The sequence below is a fragment of the Stegastes partitus genome, unplaced genomic scaffold, assembly GCF_000690725.1.
Source record: "Stegastes partitus isolate 25-593 unplaced genomic scaffold, Stegastes_partitus-1.0.2 Scaffold302, whole genome shotgun sequence".
NCBI classification, from domain to species: Eukaryota; Metazoa; Chordata; class Actinopteri; family Pomacentridae; genus Stegastes; species Stegastes partitus.
Window position 1 is genome coordinate 582,312 of NW_007578033.1, and position 21,653 is coordinate 603,964.

Sequence of the window (21,653 nt, forward strand, 5' to 3'; positions counted from 1 at the left end):
TGTCCCTGGAGTGTTCACAGTTATTGCTCTTTTTATAGTCAGAGGATACTATAGTGGTACTCCAGGCTTTCCGGTGATAAAATGTGCAATGAACAACAATATCACGTAAATATATTCCATATAACATTACAAGATGATAACTTTAAAAGCAAACTGTGTTTCATTAAAGTGTTTCCAACCAGTTCTCTTTAAATGAAAACCAGCTGCTTCATGTGTTTGGCTTGAGGCTTATATGATCTTTGAAAAGGTTCGTTTAAATGCTGTTTCACTGTGTTTATGTCTTCTTAAGCTTTACTATGCAGCATCTCCCTCTCGTGCTCTCTCACTCTCTGTCTGATCCACTTAACACGCTGGCTCGGATCAGATCGGATCCATTCACTCCGCTGGGTTTAAAGCCATTAGCTTAATTAGAGCCCAGACGTTCAATTCACTGTCAGATAGCTTGATCCGTTGGCTGCCTTTCAGATGTCTAACCTACAACATACACAAGTTGTATCACTCTGTATACTATGTTGTGTACCTCCTTTCGCTGGGCTGCTACACTGCAGATTCTGCAAAGCAGACTTGTGTGGAGCTGAATGGGCACGGTGAAATAATTTTCCTTGTGCTTAATCCACTAAATGGCACGTGGTGTTGTAAATACTGTAAAACGCAGCTGATGGGAGGTGAGGGACGGAGAGCTCGTTGCCTACTGGAGCAAATCATCCTTTAGCTTCTTTTAAAGTGCCTAACCAACCAGCTGAGCAGAGGCCTCCTCACCTTCAGCACAGCTGGACCAGAAGCAATCATTTGGCTGAAAGATTTTGCATTTGTTAAATAAGAGCCATACATCATGCTGTCAGTGCATATAGTAAACACACTGTGCGTATCTGTGCGCACTCGTGTGTCTCTTTTCCTGTCACACAACACCGCCTCCATAAATACATATAAATGTATTTAACGTGTACTGAAAAAGCTGTTACATACTGCGTACTATACATTTTCACATACAGCCACAGTTAAAGGCACTACAAGTGAAGTGAGGATGCTTCTAAATATAGTGAATTCATATTTTTTGTTATTTAGCATCATAGAAACTCAAATATTTGGCTATTTTTTTTTGAAGAGTTCCAATCATCTTGGAGAAGGTGCCACAGTTCTGTCAGTTTAGGCTTTCTCAGTGTCTTCCATTTCCTTATGTAATCCCAGACTGACATGATGATGTGGAGATCAGGGTCTCTGTGGGGGCCATACCATCTGTTGCAGGACTCCTCCTGAATATAGCTCTATATGACTCTAGCTGCACGTTTAGGATCAGGCTGCAGAACAAATCTAGATCAGATCCTCTCTGATAGTATTACACAATGGATGAGAATGTAAGCATCCGTAGTGGCAAACCGTTTTACTATAGGTACCTTCATATGGACAGTCAACTATAGTATAGTGTATAAATTAAGATTAGACTGGTCTAATCCCTGAAACCAGATTAGAGTATTAGCTTTTAGAGGTCGAAAGGACAACAGATTGTACTCCACAAATCCATTCCCGTAAACACAGCACACACACACTCAAAATACTGACCATGTTTACAATAACTGCAGCTAGCAGAAGGTGAAACCTTTAGATAAGTGGATTAACACTGGTGTTTGTGTCAAAGCAGGCAGACATTTAGAGGTTCTTAATTACAGCAGCAGCTTGTGGGATATCATAAACACTGATTGTATATTACACACATGAATTAGCTTTGCGTTTAAACTACTTATCAGACTCCTCTATGCCACATTCTTGCAGTAGTTGTGACAGTTTGGCCTGAATAACATGTCAGTAGTGAGAAAGGAGTTTCTGCCATACAGTAGCAACATACAGTACGAATATTCTGCGTTTGGTCAGTCTGCCTGTGTTTCAGAGAAATTAAGTAGTTTCTGTCTCTCTGTGTGTTCAGTGTGCAGCTGTGACTTGGTGCACTCGGGTTTCTTCCATCACTCTGGCGAATACATCTGCACGGAGGACTACCAGCGGCTCTATGGCACCCAGTGTGACAGCTGTGACCAGTACATCACTGGGGAGGTTGTATCTGCTCTGGGGAGGACGTACCACCCGCACTGCTTCGTCTGCAGCGTCTGCAAGTGAGTGATGAGTGTTTGGGAGTGTGTAGACTAACCCAGCAGGCGCGTAGACAGGCAAAGCTGGAAACTCATGCAAATAACCAGTAAATCATCAAAAATGCAAAGAAAAAGTAACGACAACCATTTTCTAACCCAACCTAATTTCATCAAATTGTGCATGGGCAGTGTTACTCGTGAGGTATGGAATTAAATGACTTCTTTTTGTTTGCATACAACATTTAAACCTTCGTTTACATCTCCACTACTTGTGTCAAGTCCTCAAGGATCCTCCTGACGCCACTTCACCTGTAACTTGTGACTTTAAAGCGGCAGCAGCAAATGGGATTCTCAGAGAGCAACACAAACTGTGGATTAATGACTTTGTAAGTCTGTTCGCGTACCACAGGTGGCCCATTACAATTAAAATGTAATGTACAAGAACTGCCTGCCACTGAATTCCCATGTTTGCTTTCTTGCTTTCACTGAGTCTTTGTAAAGACTCCTGCAGGATGTTGACAGAAGCTGCTTTAATTGAAATGCTCACAGTCAATCATACTTGTTATAGCTCATTTGAAGTAACGAATCAACATTTATTGACAGCGGGGTGATAGCAGGTTTGTCACAAAGTGCTTTGTGGAAAATAAAAGGTAAAGCATGGGAAAAACAAGTACACCAGTAAAGTGTGATATTTGTGCCAACACAGAGCGAATACAGCTCCTTGATTCATAATATAGAATTAATTGGTCTTGTTATCTTCCCAGTACGTGTATCAGACTGGAACATGAATTTGATGAGAAAGTATAATCATTGGCAAAGAATTAGGTTTCAAAATGGATTTAATGGTCTGTTTCAGTTGGATGGTCTCATTTTATTCATTATACGAAGGAAGGTGGAATACAAGTGCCAAACTGATCCCAGAATTCAGTAACTCCTTGGGTTTGAACAACAAAACAAAACTTTGTGGTTAGAAAAACTGAAAAGTTCACATTATTTTCAACATTTAAGTATATTGTTTCATTTCAAAGTGAAATAAACCCAACAAGTCCTGTCTACCCTTAACCTTAACACAGTATTTTGAGTGCCGAAATACAACCATAACAAAAGTTTCATCATCCTTCTTTTGCCATCTGCAGATATTGTAGAAAAATGAAATATAACACAAGCTACATTTGCAGATGCACTCAAGAGGGATATTTTCATTCACGAGAACTTTTACTTATTACTTATGACTCTGCAGTTTGTGGGGTGTATCAGTGATGGACAAGAAGCTGAGTTCAGGGAACTGGTCAGTCAGTTTGTGAAATGGTGTGGTAACAATCACCTCATCTTAAATACCAGCAAGACTAAAGAGATGATTGTTGACTTCAGGAGGAGCAAGAATAAGCAGCATAGTCCTGTCTACATCCTGGGAGAGGAGGTGGAGGTGGTGGAGAATTACAAATATGTTGGAGTTCAGCTGGACAACAGAATAGACTGAAAATGCAACACTGACTACATCTACAAGAAAGGTCAGAGCAGACTCTACTTCTTAAGGAAGCTGAGATCATTCAGTGTCTGCACCAAGATGTTGCAGATCTTCTATAAGTCTGTTGTGGAAAGTGCAATCAGCTTTGCAGCCATCTGCTGGGGCAGTAGCATCAGAACCAGAGACTTAAAGAAACTAAACAAGCTGATCAAGAAAGCTGGTTCTGTGCTGGGGAAAACTCTGGAACCACTGGAGCTGATTGTTCAAAAAAGAATACTGCACAAGATGATGAAGATGATGGAGGATTCTTCCCACCCTCTCCACAACACAGTGAAGAACCGACAGAGTGTGTTTAGTGGGAGGCTGCGTCAACTTCGCTGTAGAATGGAGAGATACCGAAATTCATTCCTGCCAACAGCCATCACCTTGAAGAACAAGTCTGACCGACTGACTGACTGATTATTATTGTTGTATATATATGTTATATTGATCAAAAAATGTTAAAAAAGTGAGCTTTTGGGATAAATAAAGTATTTTTCATTTCATTTCATTTTCATTCATTAAAAACAAATTGCAAATTAGCTGCATGTAAACAGAACTTGTAGGTTTGAACTTTTGGATTAATAGTTTAGCTTTGTTGTTTAAGTGAACTCCCCCTGAGGTAACTGTAGAAGGAAACTGCTCACTTTCTTGTGAATTAACCAATTTGTTGCTGTTTTCTCACTTTTTTCCCCATAAAAGTTCTGATTAAAACTTCACTCCAGACCAGCTGCTGCTTTGGTTGCCTGACAGGTGCTGTTCTGACCTCTGGCCTCACTTTGTGTGGCCACATCTTAATCCTCAGGCCAAAACCTGGGAATATGTTTATAAAGAACCCTAAAACACCATCCCATGCCTCACTGGATGCTGTCCTTTTCTGTAATATGCATTTTTGTGGTGGACAGTTTCTGATAGAATGTAATTATGTGTAAGATTTCCAAAGCTGTAGTAACTCTCACTCATTTATGCCTTTGAATCTACAAAGGAGAGTACAATAAAATCTCCTATAGTTGTCAAACTACAAAAATACACCACACATTTTGCTGCCAGTTGTTTTTTTGGCACCGCTTCTTTGTTATGAAATAGTCCCAGCGTAAACACGTTGCTATTGATTTGTCAAATATTAGTTTTCAGAGCTGTGAGAACAGCAAATGCCTTTCCATACACATCCATTGTGTGAGGTTCGGTGGTAAAAATATCAGTTACATTTGTCAAAGCTACAAATAAGAGCATAAGAGTGAATGTGAAAATCATGTTTTTTGTGATTTGGTTGAGCTGAAGAATGTCTGCTCTGTCCCTATCTGCATGGCATTACTGAAATGCTTCCCCGTGTGTGTGTGTTCTCAGGAGTCCGTTCCCAATTGGAGACAGGGTGACCTTCTGCGGGAAAAAGTGTGTGTGTCAGCAGTGCTCACACTCTCTGAACAGCGACAAGCCCGTCAAGGTCCACGGGCCGAGCTGTAAGAAACAAACACACACAAATATATGCGCACACATGCGTGCCACACCAATTCTCTGGTGTGGCACGCATGTATGTATATGCATTGTAAATTTTGTGCACCAGACATAAGGCATAATCCATGACAAGCTGTGCAGTCATACAAAAATAATGCAAGAACTGAGTTGGGTTTTTTTTTGTAAATTCTGATAACTTCAGTTTGGCTACTTGATAGAAATCATGTTGTTTATTCGTATTTTGAGGCAATGTGTTATAATCTGAATGGAAAACTATTAGATCTGACCCTGTGTGTGACAAAATCTCAACCTTAAAGGTTCCCTTGCTTGCCTCTAAGTCTTTAGTTGCAAGCTAAGGTTTGATTTACTAATCCTGCAAAAACAGGAGAAACAACTCAAATAGGTAGCCCTCCTTCACTGTATAGATTTTTATATGACTGTCAAACCTATGAAAAGAGCCAAACACACCATATTACCTGCAAACTTGTTGTATGTTTTGGTCCATTCATTCCTAACATCTCAACTACTCAAGTGCATTTATTTAAATAGGTTAAATTATATCTTACAAAAGCTTGACATCATAGATTGTAGTATTTTTTTTTTAGTGTATAGTTTTTACATTGAGTAATGCATCAGGAGCTGTTGTTGACTATTTACATCAGCAGATTAATATATATTTAATGTTCTGGTGAGTATCTATAATGGCAGGACGGGGTGTTTGGGACTTAGTCAAAATGAAATGCCCACGTTCATCACAAAGAAGAAGCATGTGTCCAGGGAACTGTGTGGCTCTTTAATGTGTTTCTAAACAACACAGATGTATACCATGGAGGTGTAAGATGTGTGGGGCTTTAACTGTGCAGATGCTTATTAGCATGATAAGTTCATTGTTGTTTTTGGTCTCTTCTGCAGCAACAATCTGCTACATCATATTCTTGTTTTTTATTTTATCACAGATTTTTCTAGCTACTGATATTATCTAAAACTGCTCGCATCCTTGTGATTCATCTTGCATGTAAGACTGTTTGTTCCCTTGCAGATGAACACCAAGAGTTGTACAGTCCACCTGCGATAAAACACCACATTCCCTGCAGCTAAACACCTACAAACACACACACACACACACACACACACACACAGAAGGTGGCCGGCTGCTTCAGGTAGTCTTGTAGCCTGGTTCTGGTAGCTCCATCTGGCAGTGTGACGACAGGAGAGAGGAGAGAGAAAAGAGGAGGAGGAGGAGGAGGAAAAAAGGAAGGAGAGGAGTGATGGGAGGTTGGTGGAGCAGAGAGAGGCCAGGGCAGGGAGGGAGGATGATAAATGTATAAATGCTGAAAATGTTCCTCCCCTCGTCCCCTTCTCTGTTTCCTCCAGACTGTGCAGGCTGTGGAGAGGAGATCAAACAGGGTCAGTCTCTGCTGGCTCTGGAGAGGCAGTGGCACGTCAGTTGTTTTAAATGCCGGACGTGCGGCTGTACGCTCACTGGAGAGTACATCAGCAAGTAGGTGGCTTGATCCTCCATAGGTTGAGTTGTAGTGAGCAGATATGCAACATTTCTTCCAGGAAATCCACATCCTCTGTTTTGAAAAGCCACTTTCCTGGAACTGTTGCTGGCATCTAGATTTAAATAATGATAAGAAACCTGCTTAAATATGTATGTAGTTGCTAAAAAATAAAGCTGTTCAGAGCTCTCTTTGCAGCAAATCATTAAAAAGTAGTTTTGTTTTTGTCTAAATAGCATCCACGCTGTTTATTTTAAGTGTTCGTCTTTCAGTCTTCTGGTTATTTCAAGTATTTTTTCATTTTCTCTTATGATTCGGGTATTAAGAACCAATGTGTTACTGGATAAATATCAGTGGAAATCGTTGCACAAAGCCAGGAGACACATTTTAATTGTCTCCTCTCTGTTCCTGGCAGAGACGGGATTCCTTACTGTGAGACTGACTACCACACTCAGTTCGGGATCAGGTGTGAGAGCTGTAACAGGTACATCAGCGGCAGAGTTCTGGAGGTGAGCGTGTTTTTTTTTTATTGTGCGAATTCGTGCTTAAGACAGATGGCAACGGCGACAGGAATGTTCATGATTTTTGTCTGCGTGTCTCCGCACAAGTCGGTCTATAAAAAGCTGCGAAAAAAAAAAATGCAGCTGTCCCTCTTTAAACGACTGAAGTGTTGACTGATGATGAAGCAGCTTCGGAAGACCCAACAAAGCAGCACTCCCGTCTCCTCCACCCTATTCATTCCTCTCTTGTCTTTTTTTTTCTTTCTTTCTATTTCTTATCACGCCTCTCCTCGTTCTTCACTCTGCATTGTTTTTCTCTTTTTCTTATCGCCACTCTGTTCTCATTTTCTCATTTGTGTCATCTGCTTTTTGCCTCTCTGCGCCTGATTTATTTCCTTTTTTCTCTCTTGTCCTTTCCTTTTTCTTATCCGTCCTGCAGGCTGGAGGGAAGCACTACCACCCCAGCTGTGCCAGGTGTGCCCGCTGTCACATGATGTTCCTGGAAGGGGAGGAAATGTACCTCACAGGTACAGTGGCTTTCTATGGCAGCAATGTGTGGTCACTTAAAGAATGGGTTTTGCACTATGTAAAGCACAAATATAGAGCCAAATGTCTGAATCTGTGCCCATGGAAAGGTGCCTCAGCATTTGTACAGTCAATAGGCATAAAAATAGACTTGTAGCATCTATTGAATTAGATGCACCCTGCAAGCATCCAGATGGCCTGAGTGTGATTCTGCATCTGTGGAGGAGTGTGTGCGCTTGTATTACTCGTGCTGCGAGGACATAAATCTGTTTGCACGCCATGTTGTGGAGACCTGCCTTCCTCTGGGGACAAAAAGCAAATTCCCTTTAACCTGTTCAGACCTAGCGTCCACATATGTGGACATCACATTTTGGGTTATATTACCACAGCGGTTAATTTTTTAGATATTTTTAAAAAATTATTATTTTATCATTGTTATTTGTTTTTCAAATTATTTTAAATATATATATTTATTTCATATTAATTACATAAATGTATATTTTTTTTAAAATGTATTTTTATTTTCTTTATATTGTTTGTTTTTTATTCCTCTTTGCTATTTGATCTCATCAAATAGCAAAGAGGAATAAAAAATGCATCTCAAACAAGAGCTCGGATCTTAACAGGTTTAAAAAAAAATCATTTAATTCTCAGCTGAAGACTTAGATTTAGGCAAGTGGCAGTTATGATTGTGGTCTCCAGGAAATGTAAATTCATGTAATAGCCTCTGAAGTAATGGAAACACAACTGTGTGTGTGTGTGTGTGTGTGTGTGTGTGTGTGTACTTTGGTATCCATGTTTGTCTGGAGCAAATTTAAGTTTTAGATCTTGGGAGTGAAGGCATTTGTGGAAACTGAGGGCCAGTTTTCACTTTCTTCACCTTGAATGGGTTAAATGACTGTTAAGACAGAGAATTAGGATTAAAGTAAAGGTTGAGGGTCAGCAGTTTGAGTTGAGGTATATAAGGCGAACCAGAGACAAGTAGGATTTAGCTACCTGATAAAAGCCTGCTTTTAACAAATTACTGCTATATAGGTTATTGATCCCACATATAACACTCACTACTAGACTGGGTAGTAAAGACACACAAGCATGCACACACCCTCCCCCCATCTGACACATACACACACAAAAGTGGGAGTCAATTACCCTTCAGCCTCTGCCTCTGCCGGTGTGTCCATTATTCTGGGCTGTCACTGACAGAATTTATTCTGAATGAGGCCGAATTCGCCGGAGGTTCAAATTGTATCATCTCGGAGCTTCTGTTTTACAAATTAGATTGCAGTAATTGAAGTTAATAAGCTCAATCATGGGTATCATCAAATTGGTTGATATGAGAACGCAGGAAAATCTTTCTTGACCGCATGTCCCGCAAATTGCATTTGTATGCAGCTATTCTGGGTTAATAATCGTGTTCAGGAGGAAATAGATCATGACGGTGGCGATAATGTTTGTGTAGAACTACTCTGCGAAGGTAGGATTAAGCAGCAATATTGAGTGCCAGTGGAAAAGAGGTATGACCTAATTTGCCTTCAGTCCTTGTTTACATCTTGTGTGTCCCATACTAACACTGAAATTTTATTATTTAACAACTACCTTAATCCTTTAAGTGCATTGAATAAATAGAAAAATAGAAAAGTATACATAGTCTTGCCTGTGAATATTTTGCATTTATATGCAATTTAAAAATGCTGTTTGATATTTTGAAGAAAGGCATCAACATATGAATGCAAATTAACTGCATATAAACCTACAGACATACTTGTATACACCTAAAAATAAGAGCACTGCAATTCCAAACGCTGCTTGTTTTTTTCAAAATAAAAGCAAAGCTGAAATACTGTAAAGAGAAAGTAGAACAGGGCACTTTGAAAAATAAAAACAGGCATTTTGTGCATCTGTAACTCTGCTTAACGGAGTTGCATCCAGATTAAATGCGGAGCTACTGTAGCGTAACATGTGGCCGACACACACAGTGTCAGAGTCGCCACACAGGTTGACACCTCCTGTTCCACCTCATTGACATTCTGCTGCTTTCCCGCTCAGAGCCGCCAGTAAAACTAAGCATTTGCATATTGTACTTGAAGTGTGCGTTCGTGGAAGTGAATGTGTGCGTTTTAATCTATGCCTGTACATGCATGCGTCGTTTTCTGTATATCTTCTTGGATGCATGTTTGCACAGTTGCGCGTCTCTGCATATGAATTCAGGTGTGTGTGTGTGTGTGTGTGTGTGTGTGTGTGTGTGTGTGCTGAGCTCCAGTGAGTTGCCCCAAGGTTACATTCACTCCTTTTGATGACTTCAGACATGTAGGGGGGCTGAGCAATCACCCTCGTGAGACACACTCAATTAGGAGACACACGCACGTGCACGCCAACGTGCACACAACACATGCACACACACCTTCACAATCAATCTCCTGATACATGTCTCGAATAAGAAGTGGTGCACTTATGTGTGTGTGTGTGTGCGTGTTAGTGGTAAAGATGTAGAACTATTTTATGAACTAATAGTGGATGCTTTGTCAACACGTACTCTTAAAATGGATGAATAGATGGACAGTGTTATTTACCTCTTGTGTTCCCAGCATTGTTCAATAGTATTAGTGTTGTTAGTTGATTTTCATTTTTTTCAAATGATTGTAACACTTTTGTAATTTTGTTTAGAATTTAGCCACATATTTGGCAGCAGGTCAAGGGTCGGTTTTGCTTTGGTTTTGCTTAAATGTGATCTTGTGCGATTTTCCTTCACGTTTATGGTTGCTGCAAAAAATCAAGTACTTATTTGGTTAAGTTATCAATTTTCCTGCCTATTATGATCTGCACTTATATAATGCTTTTCTACCTTAGACGGTACTCAAGGCGCTTTACAGTCTTTCCTCATTCACACACACACATTCATACACCAATGGCGACAGAGCTGCCATGCAAGGATGGACACTTCGACTGTGGAGAGGGATTGAGCCGCCAACCCTGTGATTAGAGGATAACCGTTCTACCACCTGAGCCACAGCTGCCCTATTATGCTTTTTTTCTGAGCCCAAATTGATATATTATTCTGTAACTGCTTATAAAGCAATCATCCCATTTTAGAAGCTGAAACTGGCAAATGAACTGCTATTATTACTTCAGGTGATTTCTTTTGGTTAAGTTGAAATAAATAATTCTTAGAACTGTCACTTTCAGAAAAATCAGCACTTGGTTTCAGATATATTCATGTTTTTATCCAATCAAACCACATGTACACTGACCAGCCACAACACAAACCCAACTGCCTGCTATTGTGTAGCGCTTTGTCGTGCCAAAGCAGCTCTGACATGTTGGGACATGGACTCGAGATCTCTGGGGGTGTCCTGTGGTGTCTGGCACTGGAACCTTGGCAACGGATCCTTTGGGTCCTGTGGGTTTTGGGGTGAGACTTCTGTGGATGAAGCTTGCTCTTGCGAGATGCCCGATTGGATTGAGATCTGGGGATTTTGAATGGCAACTGTACACCTTTGACTCTTTGTTTTGTTCCTTGAGTCGCTCCTGAGCAGGTTTTGTAGTACATTGTCTTGCTGGAAGAGGCTTTGGGGAGCAATGTTGCCACAGATGGGGAGTACATGTCAAAATGAGATCCATGGGAATGCTGGGAGATTTCCCGTCAGATCATTAAATTGTTATAAGATCAATGTCATTCAGGTTGCCTGTCAGTTGTTTTAATGTTGTGACCAAAAAAATGCTCTACCCATCTTAAATGCTGAAGAAGATTTATTTTATGTTTACACTAAATTTACACCATGCTTTGACTCAACAAGGAAAAGAAAAAATCTCCGTGGGCCATTACATATTTCTGGCTACAGCTGACTGATCAGTGATGCCAGAGAGAGTTTTTTTTTTTTTTTGTTTGGCAGTATCAAATGGATTTTATTTAAATAATAAACAGTCGCTCCGTCAAGTGCAAACTGCCGATTAACTGCATTTATTCAGTCCTTTCTTACTCAGTGAAGGGCAACAGACATAGAGTACACATCTGAATGGCTCCATTAGCTGGATGTGTATTACTGTTTCTCATGGCAGTATGATTCAGCAAAAAGAAAATCGCCCAAGGCCATTTAAATACCCGCTGCTTTCTACAGTACCATCAGAATTTCAAATGACATAAGCACAAAGTCAATATTGCTTCGCTAGAATTACACCGGCTCCCTTCGTGCCATATTTTTGAATATCACTGGTCACCATCAGAAGGCCTATTTGTCCAACTGATCACTCTTATTTTGCATGATGTAAAAAGAGTCTGTCTAAACACAGAGGACGCTTGATTCTGACATGACACATTTGCACCTAAGAAAAAAAAGTGAAATTATTTTAGTTGTGTATTTGTGATAAACGGCAGGCAACTAATTTTCTCAGAATTGATTTATCACACTGCATTTGGGATTAAATTCTTTTCCTGCGCACAATTCAGATTCTCCTCATCCCAGAGATAAAGGATCTCAAGTCCAAGGCCACACATCTGTTTCGACAGCAGAGTTGAGGCGTGTGGGTGGGACGGGGGTGCACTGAATCACCACGCATGGTTTCTGTCTCCAGTATTGATTTTGTGCGCGGGTTTGTGTGAGACTGTGTCGAGTTGTTGGGTGTGTGTAGCCTCTGTGCATCTGTGCGTGTTTGCGTGCTTTCGCGTTGTTGTGTGCGCGCAGGTCAGATTTATGGTGTTGATGGTGGTTGTATATTAGAGTCATGATCAGCTAACTGAGTCCATTCGGCTGGTCTGCATCGCCCCGAGGCCCCACAGAATGATCCATAGTCAGCATGTGTGTGTGTTTGTCTCTGTGTGTGTGTGTGTGTGTGTTCAGGGCGGATATATTACTGTCATTATCACTATCAGATCCAAATGCGTATAACATCCTGACATTAGTGGTTTATTATTATGAATAAGATCGAATAGCACTCATTCATTCCCTGTTTCCTCTCCTGGCTCTGTGGTTCTTCTGCTTCTCTGCTCCTTTTGTTCTCGCTTATCTCTCAGATGACCTCCTCCATTTCTTCTAATCTCTCTGTCATTCTCCTTCATTTCAATTCAATAAACATCTTCGACAACGGCTGTTAAATCAGAAGCTTGTCAAAGCAAATGTTCACTCTAATATGTTACTCCTCATACACATGTCTTACTGTCCTGTCTCCGTCTCTCTTGCTTCCTGTCTCTTTGTTTGTGTGTTTTTTACACTTCAAACATGATGGTGCCATTATTGAAGCAAGACTTCAGAATTGAGTAACTTATTTTTTGTTCACAAAGTGGAAAATACCTGAAAGAAAGGCAAGAAAAACCGTACAAGATAAGTGATGAGGAACTGGATGTATATTTCATACTCAAGAAGGCTCCATATGATGATTAGCTTGATGAATGAACTTGCTAAGATGTTTATATTGAATAGGAGACTTTCCTGTCTTTCTCTCGACTGTACTATCAAATAAAGATAACTTTAAAAAAAACAAAAAAAAAACTTGTCCGACGTTGCAGGTTCTGAATCAGTGGCTTGATAAGAAATAACTGTGACAATTTCAGGCTTCTATCTTTACCAATTCCTGAGATATTGTCGTTTTAACATAGCCTCAACTTTCAACGTGTGACAAATCCTGCTGAAAATGGGTCAATGATCAATGATCAATGGGTTCATGATGAAAAAGTTTTAGGCAAATCAGACACGGTCAAGCAGAAGGCCCTGATGATCTGAGATTAAATAACCCTTCAACTTACATTTATTATTACATAACATTTTCTAAAAAAAACTGCAACCTCTCAGCCTGGCAGGTGTTATCTGCTGCTCGGTATTCGCTTTAGGTTACCCATGATGCCGTTGTGCATCCCTAATGGTAACACTTGTTAATTAGCACTGAACACAAAGTGCAGCTGAGGATGATCAGAGATGCTGAATTTAGTCATTAATCAAAGTGTCAAAAAGATGAAAAGTCAGGGAATATCTGAAGTTATTCCTTCTGAGTGGAACATGAGTGTCTGAACAAAATTCCATCCAATAGTTGTTGAGATATTTCAGTTTGGGCAAAGCGGCGGACGGGCCGGCCGACTCTCCCCGGAGCCTCGCTGCTAGCATGGCTAAAAATTCTCTCTGTCTTCCTCTGTGTTTATGTGTGTGGGGAGACCAGAGCAGCTCCATCCTCTGTTCTCAGACCAGACAAACTGCCTCCACAGCCATACGCCCTGCCTCCTGTGTGTGTGCCGCTGATTGATGTTGATGCACTTGAGAAAGGCTGATCTACTCTTCATAGGAACCCATAAAACTGTATGGCTGCTGCCCACACACAATAAACAAAGTAAACTGAGACATAATGCTGTGTGTTTGTGTGTGTGCAGGTTCAGAGGTTTGGCACCCCATGTGTAAAGAAGCAGCTCGGCTGGAGAGAAAACTGAGGGTGAGCGATACTCAAAATACCTGCAACCCGGCTGCCTATTCTCTCGATTTCTGTTTCTGTCCTCTCTCTGTTTTTTTTTTTTCTCTCTTGCTGTGTCTGAAGTGTTTTATTCTTGGTTTACAAGCTACAATATGTTGTTCTTTGCATATCAGAAGTTAACTTGAACCAATTTTCCCTCCAGTTAAACATAGCTTTGAATAAAAGTGTGTTTTATCTGGCTTATAATTAGTAATTACAGCTTAAATATAGATTTTTTTTTGCATGTTTTCCTACATGCAGTCATTGCCAAGACGGTCAAAGAGTCTCCAAACTTGCCTTGTAGCTTTATTTGGCAGATTTTGTCCTAAGAGCCTTAGAAAAAGTCTTCAAAAAAAGCGTTTTGTTTAAAATATTTATAAGCGCTGCACTTTGACAGCTCCCTGCCAGAGCCTGGAGTTATCATGAAAATGCAAATAATGCCAAGTGGACGGACGAGGAAGTTGTATCCTCATACACACTCAGGGTTAATGAAAACCAGCAAAGAAAAAACTTCTCTTCTTTCCTTTTATAGTCAGATGATAAGTTTAAGTTTATCTAAAGTCACATTTAGTTAATCCAACTACTAGAGAAACATCTGCAAGATTCTTCACTGAGGTTTGATGGTGCATGTCTAATGATACTGTCAGTCATTACATTTAACAGGTACAGAATTTACATTTCTAGAACTCAAAGTGTTGTTCAAGTATTAATGGGACTGTCGCCACAAAGCTGATCCGTGTGCTGAACAGTGGACACTGAAGAGGACATCACATGTCAATTATTAATGAAGGTGTCATAAATCCCTTGTCCTTATGCGAGGAGTTTGGAAGCTCTTCACCTGGATTTGAAAATATGCATAGCAAATGAACCACACAGTCAAACCTTTGACTGTAATAATTTGTAATTTAAATATTCAATTAGTTAGTAATTATTATAAAGCTGGCACATGTAATACAGGTTTTGTCTCACTGGTTGACTTATGACACTTTATGAGAACGTTCATGTGCAAGCATTTTATTATTATTCATGGAAGATTCAGTGATATATAACAGCTGCAGCTTTTAAATGTATTTAACTTTATGGCCGTTTAGCTGCTCGGCTAAGTTGAAGATGGTCTGTGATTTTGTTTCAGGAAATGTTTATTTTATTTAATCAATTTAAGTTTAGCCATTACGACTATTGGTCTATGTCCGAAACACTTTTTTCCACTTGTATTTATTTTCTACCACAAGCAGATTTTGATCTAAGAGGTTGTCCATTCAGTCAGCACACGTCTATTGTAGATGGACAACTTAAGAACAGAAGTTACAGTTACAGAACCTCACTTTGTAATAAAATGCAGCAGTCGTAAAACCCCCTGCTTCTGTTTGTTGTCTAAACTTATATACTTTACTTAAAAATGTGATATTCATTAGTTTCAACAATACGTTAACACTTTATCGTGTACCAAAGATATACAGGAAGTTGGTATTTCTACAATGTATGACAGTCTTATGCAAGTTTTACCCAAGATTTTTTATCACAAACACCTGGTAAAGACCCACCTACCACCTGAAAGCGGTAGTGTCGCTATAAATCAGAAGTTATTACATATCAAATCCACTGTCAGATCAAATCTTGAATATCATCTTTTTTTAAATTTTTTTTTTAACTTGATTGCCTCAAACTGAATTACTTCTCAGCTCCAACTGTTGCACCCGAGCTGACTTCACTCTTCCATTTGTCCAACCAGCTGAGACGAACCTCTGAGACGGCGTCCATTTCTCCTCCAGGCTCGTCTCCTCTCCTCGGCTCTCCCCACCGGCTCATCTGCGTGAGTAACTGTCACCACGGTAACGCCAATGCCGCCGCGGTTACGCCCTCAGCTGTCACTGTCACAGCCGTCGTTTAAACATAACCAACGCTGACACAAACCCAAAGAGTCCCTGAATGCTCACAATGTCTGACCACCCATCTGCTTCACTGTGTGTTTGTTAATACCGTGATGCTGTGTTAAATTCTATTGTACAGAACTCCATTTTTAAGGAATATACTTTTAATTTCAAGCCCTTTAATTCTCCCCAAGGCCACTGAACAGTTAGACTGTCAGGTGGAAAACAATAATAAAAAGTGAATGAACATAAGTCCTTGAACTGTCTTAGATGATGTTAGTCTACAGGTCAGAGTTCAGGTTCACAAGGTTTGATTGGTTTTACATCATGTTTAAAGTGACATTAAATAGCCCATCCTTTATTTTAATTTCACATCTGTGTGTCTGTTTGTCAGTCATGTGTCCTGCTTGTCTACTGCATGTGTGTTTCTGTATTCACATGTGTGTATCTCTGCCGCTGGTTTTCTTCTTTCTTTGATTTGAAATGACTATTTACGTGCAATTTTCCATTTATGACTTGATTTGCTTCCTCTCCCTCTGTGTTTACTGGTCTCTCTCTCTCTCTCTCTCTTGCAGTCCAAGGCTGACAGTGATTCTTTGGACTATAAGCACCTGGCGGCTCTGCCCAGGGTCAAAGCCATATACGACATCCAGCGGCCCGACATCATCCCGTATCAGGCAGATCACGCACACACACACCTCTCTGATGACACTTTGGAAAGATACAGCTGTGGACAGGTAAAAGATTAAAAAAGAAGTTGATCCGGGGTTACATTTCTGTCTTTAAAATGTCAGATAAAAGAAAATTTAGCACAACACTCATCTATCTCTAAATAACGACATTTTTTTGGTCTTTTTCTTATCCAGTCACTGGGCTCCTTATCACCATACTCTCATGTAAGTACAACACGGAACAATTTAGCATTTCTGTCTAATGGCTCAGAAGGAACGTTTACTCCAAAGTAATAAATGTAGAACAGAAAATAATATCAGATAAATGGTTGTCGAGAAAAGCAAAGAACAGACACACTTAAACCGAGAATCATTGATGTATCAGTGAGACTAGCACCCAGTCAAGAATTAGATCAGTCACATGTCCTCATAGTTTGTTTTTGCACTTAAAATTTAGTGTGTTGCTTTAGATGCTAGCAGGTGGATTTTCCTCCCTTCAGACAGTCAGGCGTCGCTGTTCATCCCTCTTCCCAGTCTACAAGTAAAATCAAGCTAACTGCTGCGTGTTTAAGATGCAGCCAGTCTTTTTATCCAAATCTTGGCAAGAAAGCAGGTAGCCAAAAGAGCTATTTCTTTAATAAGAGGCCTTCTTGTCGGTAAATGAGCTGTCAATCTGTGCAGTCGTCATTTGCTTTTATTCCTCGCAACTATTACAGGTTAAACATCCACACATTAGTTACCAAACACGCTGTAAAGATGCCGTGTGTGTAAACAGCTGCACACGTGTTCGCCCTTGGAGCAACATAAGCACAATGTAGAATATTAAACTGCTGTCGGGATGATTAAAATTGTGTTTTGGAAGGAGCCTTGTGGTCTAATTTACTGCCTTTAGTAAATTAAAGCGCATTACTCAAAGGCAGCCTCTCTCTCTGTCTCTCTCTCGTCCTTTCAGGATCTTTTGGATGGCATGGATTTGAGAACGAGGCGTTCCTCCAGCTCTGCCTTCACTGACTCCCCTGCACACAGTCGCCACGGAGGCTCCCCACTGCATTATTATCTCCCTGGTAATGCTCCCACTCAGGCAAACACACACACATAGAAAATACTGGGTCCCTACATGGAGAGAAGCTCTTTGAGTGGGTGCAGTGAGGTGTCAAGTCCTGTTTGGAGCCCCAGAACTCCCACACTCACTCACAACGCACGTGTGCTCACATACATGTAATTCATCCGGTTATCAGTGGCTCTGTCTTTCATTAGCTTGTCTGTCTTTCTGTTTGGGGGCCCATTCATGCTTTGGTTCCTCTCACTGTGATTGGCTGGGCTGACCGCAGGCAGTGAGAGTGGCAGGAGTTCACCCTATTACAGTCAGCCAGAGCCCAGGTGTGCTACGCCCACCACCACCACCTTCCAAGCCCCCAAGCATTTCCATGTGCCAGGTAGGCGGCCATCCGTAACCCTGACCTGTTTACTAACCCAAATTTTCCCACGTCAGCCTGAAACCGACCCCCAAATCCGAGTGTTTGCCTCCTGCACCTTGTAGATTATCATTATGTCACCATTAATCACTGTCAAATGTATTTCGACAGCGTGATTTAAATCCCTGCCGAGACCCTGACCCACATCCTGAATCTAAAGCCACAGAGCTGTCCTCCCTCCTGAACCCACAAACCCAATGAGCTTCCAACCTGATTGTGGTAATTGGTTGTTTGAAAGAAAATCAATCAAGAGTGGTTTTGAATATTGACGGATCGTGTGTTTTTACAAAACATTTTGCTCCTATCAGTTCCTCAAATGTCAGGATTTGCTGCTTTTTTCCATTTTGTATCGATATAAATAGAATATCTTCAGGTTTGAACAGTTTATCAGGCCAAACAAGCAAATGGGAGATGTTAGTTGTTCCAGTGGGAAACTGTGAGTTTTATTTTTCACCTAAAAAAAACAATAAACACATATATAAAGATTCATTAATAATAAATATGGTCACAGTATGATTTTAGATGCTGAACAAATACAATCTAAGCAGAGAAGAACTCAACGCTTTCCTGTGAGTCACTGTTTATTGTCATCCCTCATCATTTCTGTCTTTTGCCTTATTTTAAAGAGATTTTAATGGTCATAAAAATGTATTTATTCTCTTTTCATTGTCCTCCAGTGGGAAGTCTCTGTCTAATTTATCTTCCAGACCTGGAACTCTTGTATAACATATGTGCGCTTTCATCTAACAACTAATACCAGTTCATTTTATTTAAACAGTCCATCAGCCCTCCACTTTATCAAGTTAATGCCTCTCTCCACCCTGAACATTTCACTCCGTCTTTGTTCCCTTCACTTTGAAAGGCCTCTTCTTTCCACTGCAAGCTGTGCATTTGATTTCCCTCCATCATCCTCTCCGCCTGCCCTCAGTCCATTCCTCACCGCATGTTTCCCCCTCCTTTATTTATTATTTTTTATCCATTGCCGTTTTTTCCGTGCCAGTCCTGCAAAAGCACTCGCTTCGTGCTTTTCAACATTGAGCAAAACGTATTTGGTGGATGCTTTTATCCAAAGTGCCTCACTGTATCACAAGTGCATACAGATTTAGCGTGGATGGCCCATTGGGAGTCAAACCTCCAACTTGGTAGGATTGGTGGCACACTTTGTTCAATGAGTGGACATATTTTCTTTTTCTTTATTCGTCGTCTCTTAAACTATTTTTAATTTACTGCAACACATTGTTGTCGTGTGCTTCCAGCATTTGGAGCTGAATGATTGTTCCAAATTCTCCACCAAATGAGGTCTACAAGATGCATTCCTGCCATTTCTAAGTTTGCCCCTCCTCTTGCCTTTATCTTTTCCTCTCCATCCTGCTCTTCAACTGCTCTCCTCCCTCTTTATTCTGGTGCCATCTGCTTCTCCTTCCCGTTTTAAGCCTGTGAATCTGTATTAATCAGCCTCTCTGCATGTCAGTCAGGTTGTCTGGATGCGCGGCACCGCCTCCGCTATCCCAGTTTATTACCTGTGCTGTCGACTCTACAGTTAAGAAGACTGTTAATGTATACAACTAATTTGGTGGGACGGTATGAATGAGGAACACCAGAATATTCACTTCTCCTTTCCTTTCTTCTCCCTTCCTCCCCTCTCAGACTATATTTCATCTTCCGCCACTTACTCCCTTTTTGTTTCTGTTCTCAGCTTCTGAGGAAACCAACATCTACAGGAAACCCCCCATCTATAAGAGACAAGGTTGGTGGATTCCTCGTAACGTTGTTCTTGCTGAAGCCTTTGTTCATCTGTCTACCTGTCCGCACACTTGATTCCTGCATTCATTGTAGCACATTCTTACTGCAATGTTTCTATTTGTCTTCCTTAATGAACCCAGTTACTAAAAAGATCTGAGCTAAAGCTGAATTATATTTTTATATATTCTTCCTCCTGTCTAAAATCTGGTGCTTCCGAAGCCATTCAGTCCTCCTCTTGAAATTCTCCAGCAGTCAGAGAGAAAGTGAAAGCATTTCTTCTGAAAGGCTGCACAGGCTTGATGCAGCAGCAATTTATCACTGGCCAGGATGGTTGCAGAGTTCATGGAGGACCACTGGATAATCTAAACAGAAGATCAGACTGCCCAGTGTTTCAACAAACATCTGAAATTCTGTTTTACACTTGTTTGTTAACACTTCTAGCCAAACCATAAAGACTGTGAATACCTGCACCGGTGCTGAACAGATCACATAGCACTGAACATACAGCAATTTTGATAATCTGTTTTAGCTTCTGAAATGTGAGGCTTCAATGATTTTCTCCTCTTTTTTTTTTTTGTCATTTTCGATTCAGTATCTTCTGGTTTTTTAAATAATGACGACCTGACAGTCAAGATTTTAGGGTGTGTACAACATTGTTGCTCACTGGTTCAAATTCCAGACAGTCTGACCAATTTTGTAGGCTGAATAATTAAAAGAAAAAAGGCCCCAATATGAAATGTGAGCCTCTTATCTGCATGAATACCGACTTTATTCATCTGGTTGGGTTTGAACCTTAACATGGCCGAGCCAAAGAGATACCCTTTTTTAGTCAAGGTCAATTCAAGTTTAAAGCACTGCAGATATCCCTGGACAAATGCAATCTTCCGTGGGAAAAAAAAAATTATTCCAGACAGTGAGATTTTGAACTTGTCGGCATGAGAATCAGTTTTAGAAAACACCTTGAATTCAGATATCCAACAATCAAAGGTTCCTAATTATCAGAGCGTCATTCACCACGCAAAAGTTACTTTTAGGTGCCTTGGATAAACCAAACTAAGCTACACAAACAAGTCCAAGGAGCCTGAGTTGAAGCCACATCAAAAATGAGATTATAGATTCAGCTGGCGATTGAAGAGGAGAGGTAAAACTGAGAGAAGCAGTGCCAAACACTGAGTGTGTAGGTGATCCATCAGTGCTCGGATGGCAGTTCCCACAGAGTTACAGTTCCTCAGAAAGACCTCTGCATGATTTACGCTGCGCTGCAAAGTGCTGACAAACCTCTCTCCTCAGTCTGAGTAGGCAATCTGTGATCTGGGCTGTGTGGATGAATTTAAATTTACTGCATACATCATGTGTTGAGCAGGTTTCATATTAAGGCCAAAAAATACTGTAATCAGGTATATTAGTACCATAATGTATGTCACAGTCAGACCTGGCTGCGCCTCAGAAACACAAGCTTTTTATGTGTCCTTCAGGAGCTGTTTGGTTATATTACCAGAAGGCACAACTGAGAGATAGTGAGCGTTTGAAAATAGCACAGTAAAGAACACAGATGAATGGTTTCGCCGCAGTGTTACAGTGCCACCTGAATGAATGATCTGACTCAGGCTAAAAATCCACCTTATTTTAGTGCATTTTGACACATCTAATATCTGTTTTAAATGTCAAATATTACCAGCATCAAAGTGCAGGCAGTAGCTTGTCTGTGAAACATGCATGCATTTCAGCAGATCTGCATGTTATACCTGAAAGAATGAAATATGCGTCTGTTCATATTAAAGATGGGGTAGGCAGTATTTTTCATTGCCATCACTAGGAAAGAACTCCATAATAACCTTTCAGCATGTTGTAATTCAAGTGGTCCTCAGGTGAAACCAGATTTGTGCACCTCCTC

The 21,653-nt window shown here is 40.5% G+C and overlaps 1 protein-coding gene across 5 annotated transcripts in view; it reads left to right on the forward strand.

The window, feature by feature from the left end:
- The window catches only part of LOC103358302 (actin-binding LIM protein 3-like), a 55,620-nt gene that overhangs the window by 18,218 nt on the left and 15,749 nt on the right, over positions 1–21,653 (forward strand). For 3 of the 5 annotated variants that reach the window (XR_520246.1, XM_008283211.1, XM_008283212.1), the window contains exons 3-14: positions 1,922–2,105; positions 4,936–5,048; positions 6,418–6,544; positions 6,961–7,054; positions 7,485–7,572; positions 13,923–13,981; positions 15,732–15,812; positions 16,446–16,607; positions 16,737–16,766; positions 17,494–17,605; positions 17,873–17,977; positions 19,713–19,763. Coding sequence is in view for 4 of the 5 variants with exons in the window: in XM_008283211.1 (XP_008281433.1) it covers positions 1,922–2,105; positions 4,936–5,048; positions 6,418–6,544; positions 6,961–7,054; positions 7,485–7,572; positions 13,923–13,981; positions 15,732–15,812; positions 16,446–16,607; positions 16,737–16,766; positions 17,494–17,605; positions 17,873–17,977; positions 19,713–19,763 (1,206 nt within the window). In the remaining variant the exon portion in view is untranslated. The remainder of the gene's footprint in view (positions 1–1,921; positions 2,106–4,935; positions 5,049–6,417; positions 6,545–6,960; positions 7,055–7,484; positions 7,573–13,922; positions 13,982–15,731; positions 15,813–16,445; positions 16,608–16,736; positions 16,767–17,493; positions 17,606–17,872; positions 17,978–19,712; positions 19,764–21,653) is intronic. The other 2 variants (XM_008283213.1, XM_008283214.1) reach the window with 1 other exon arrangement.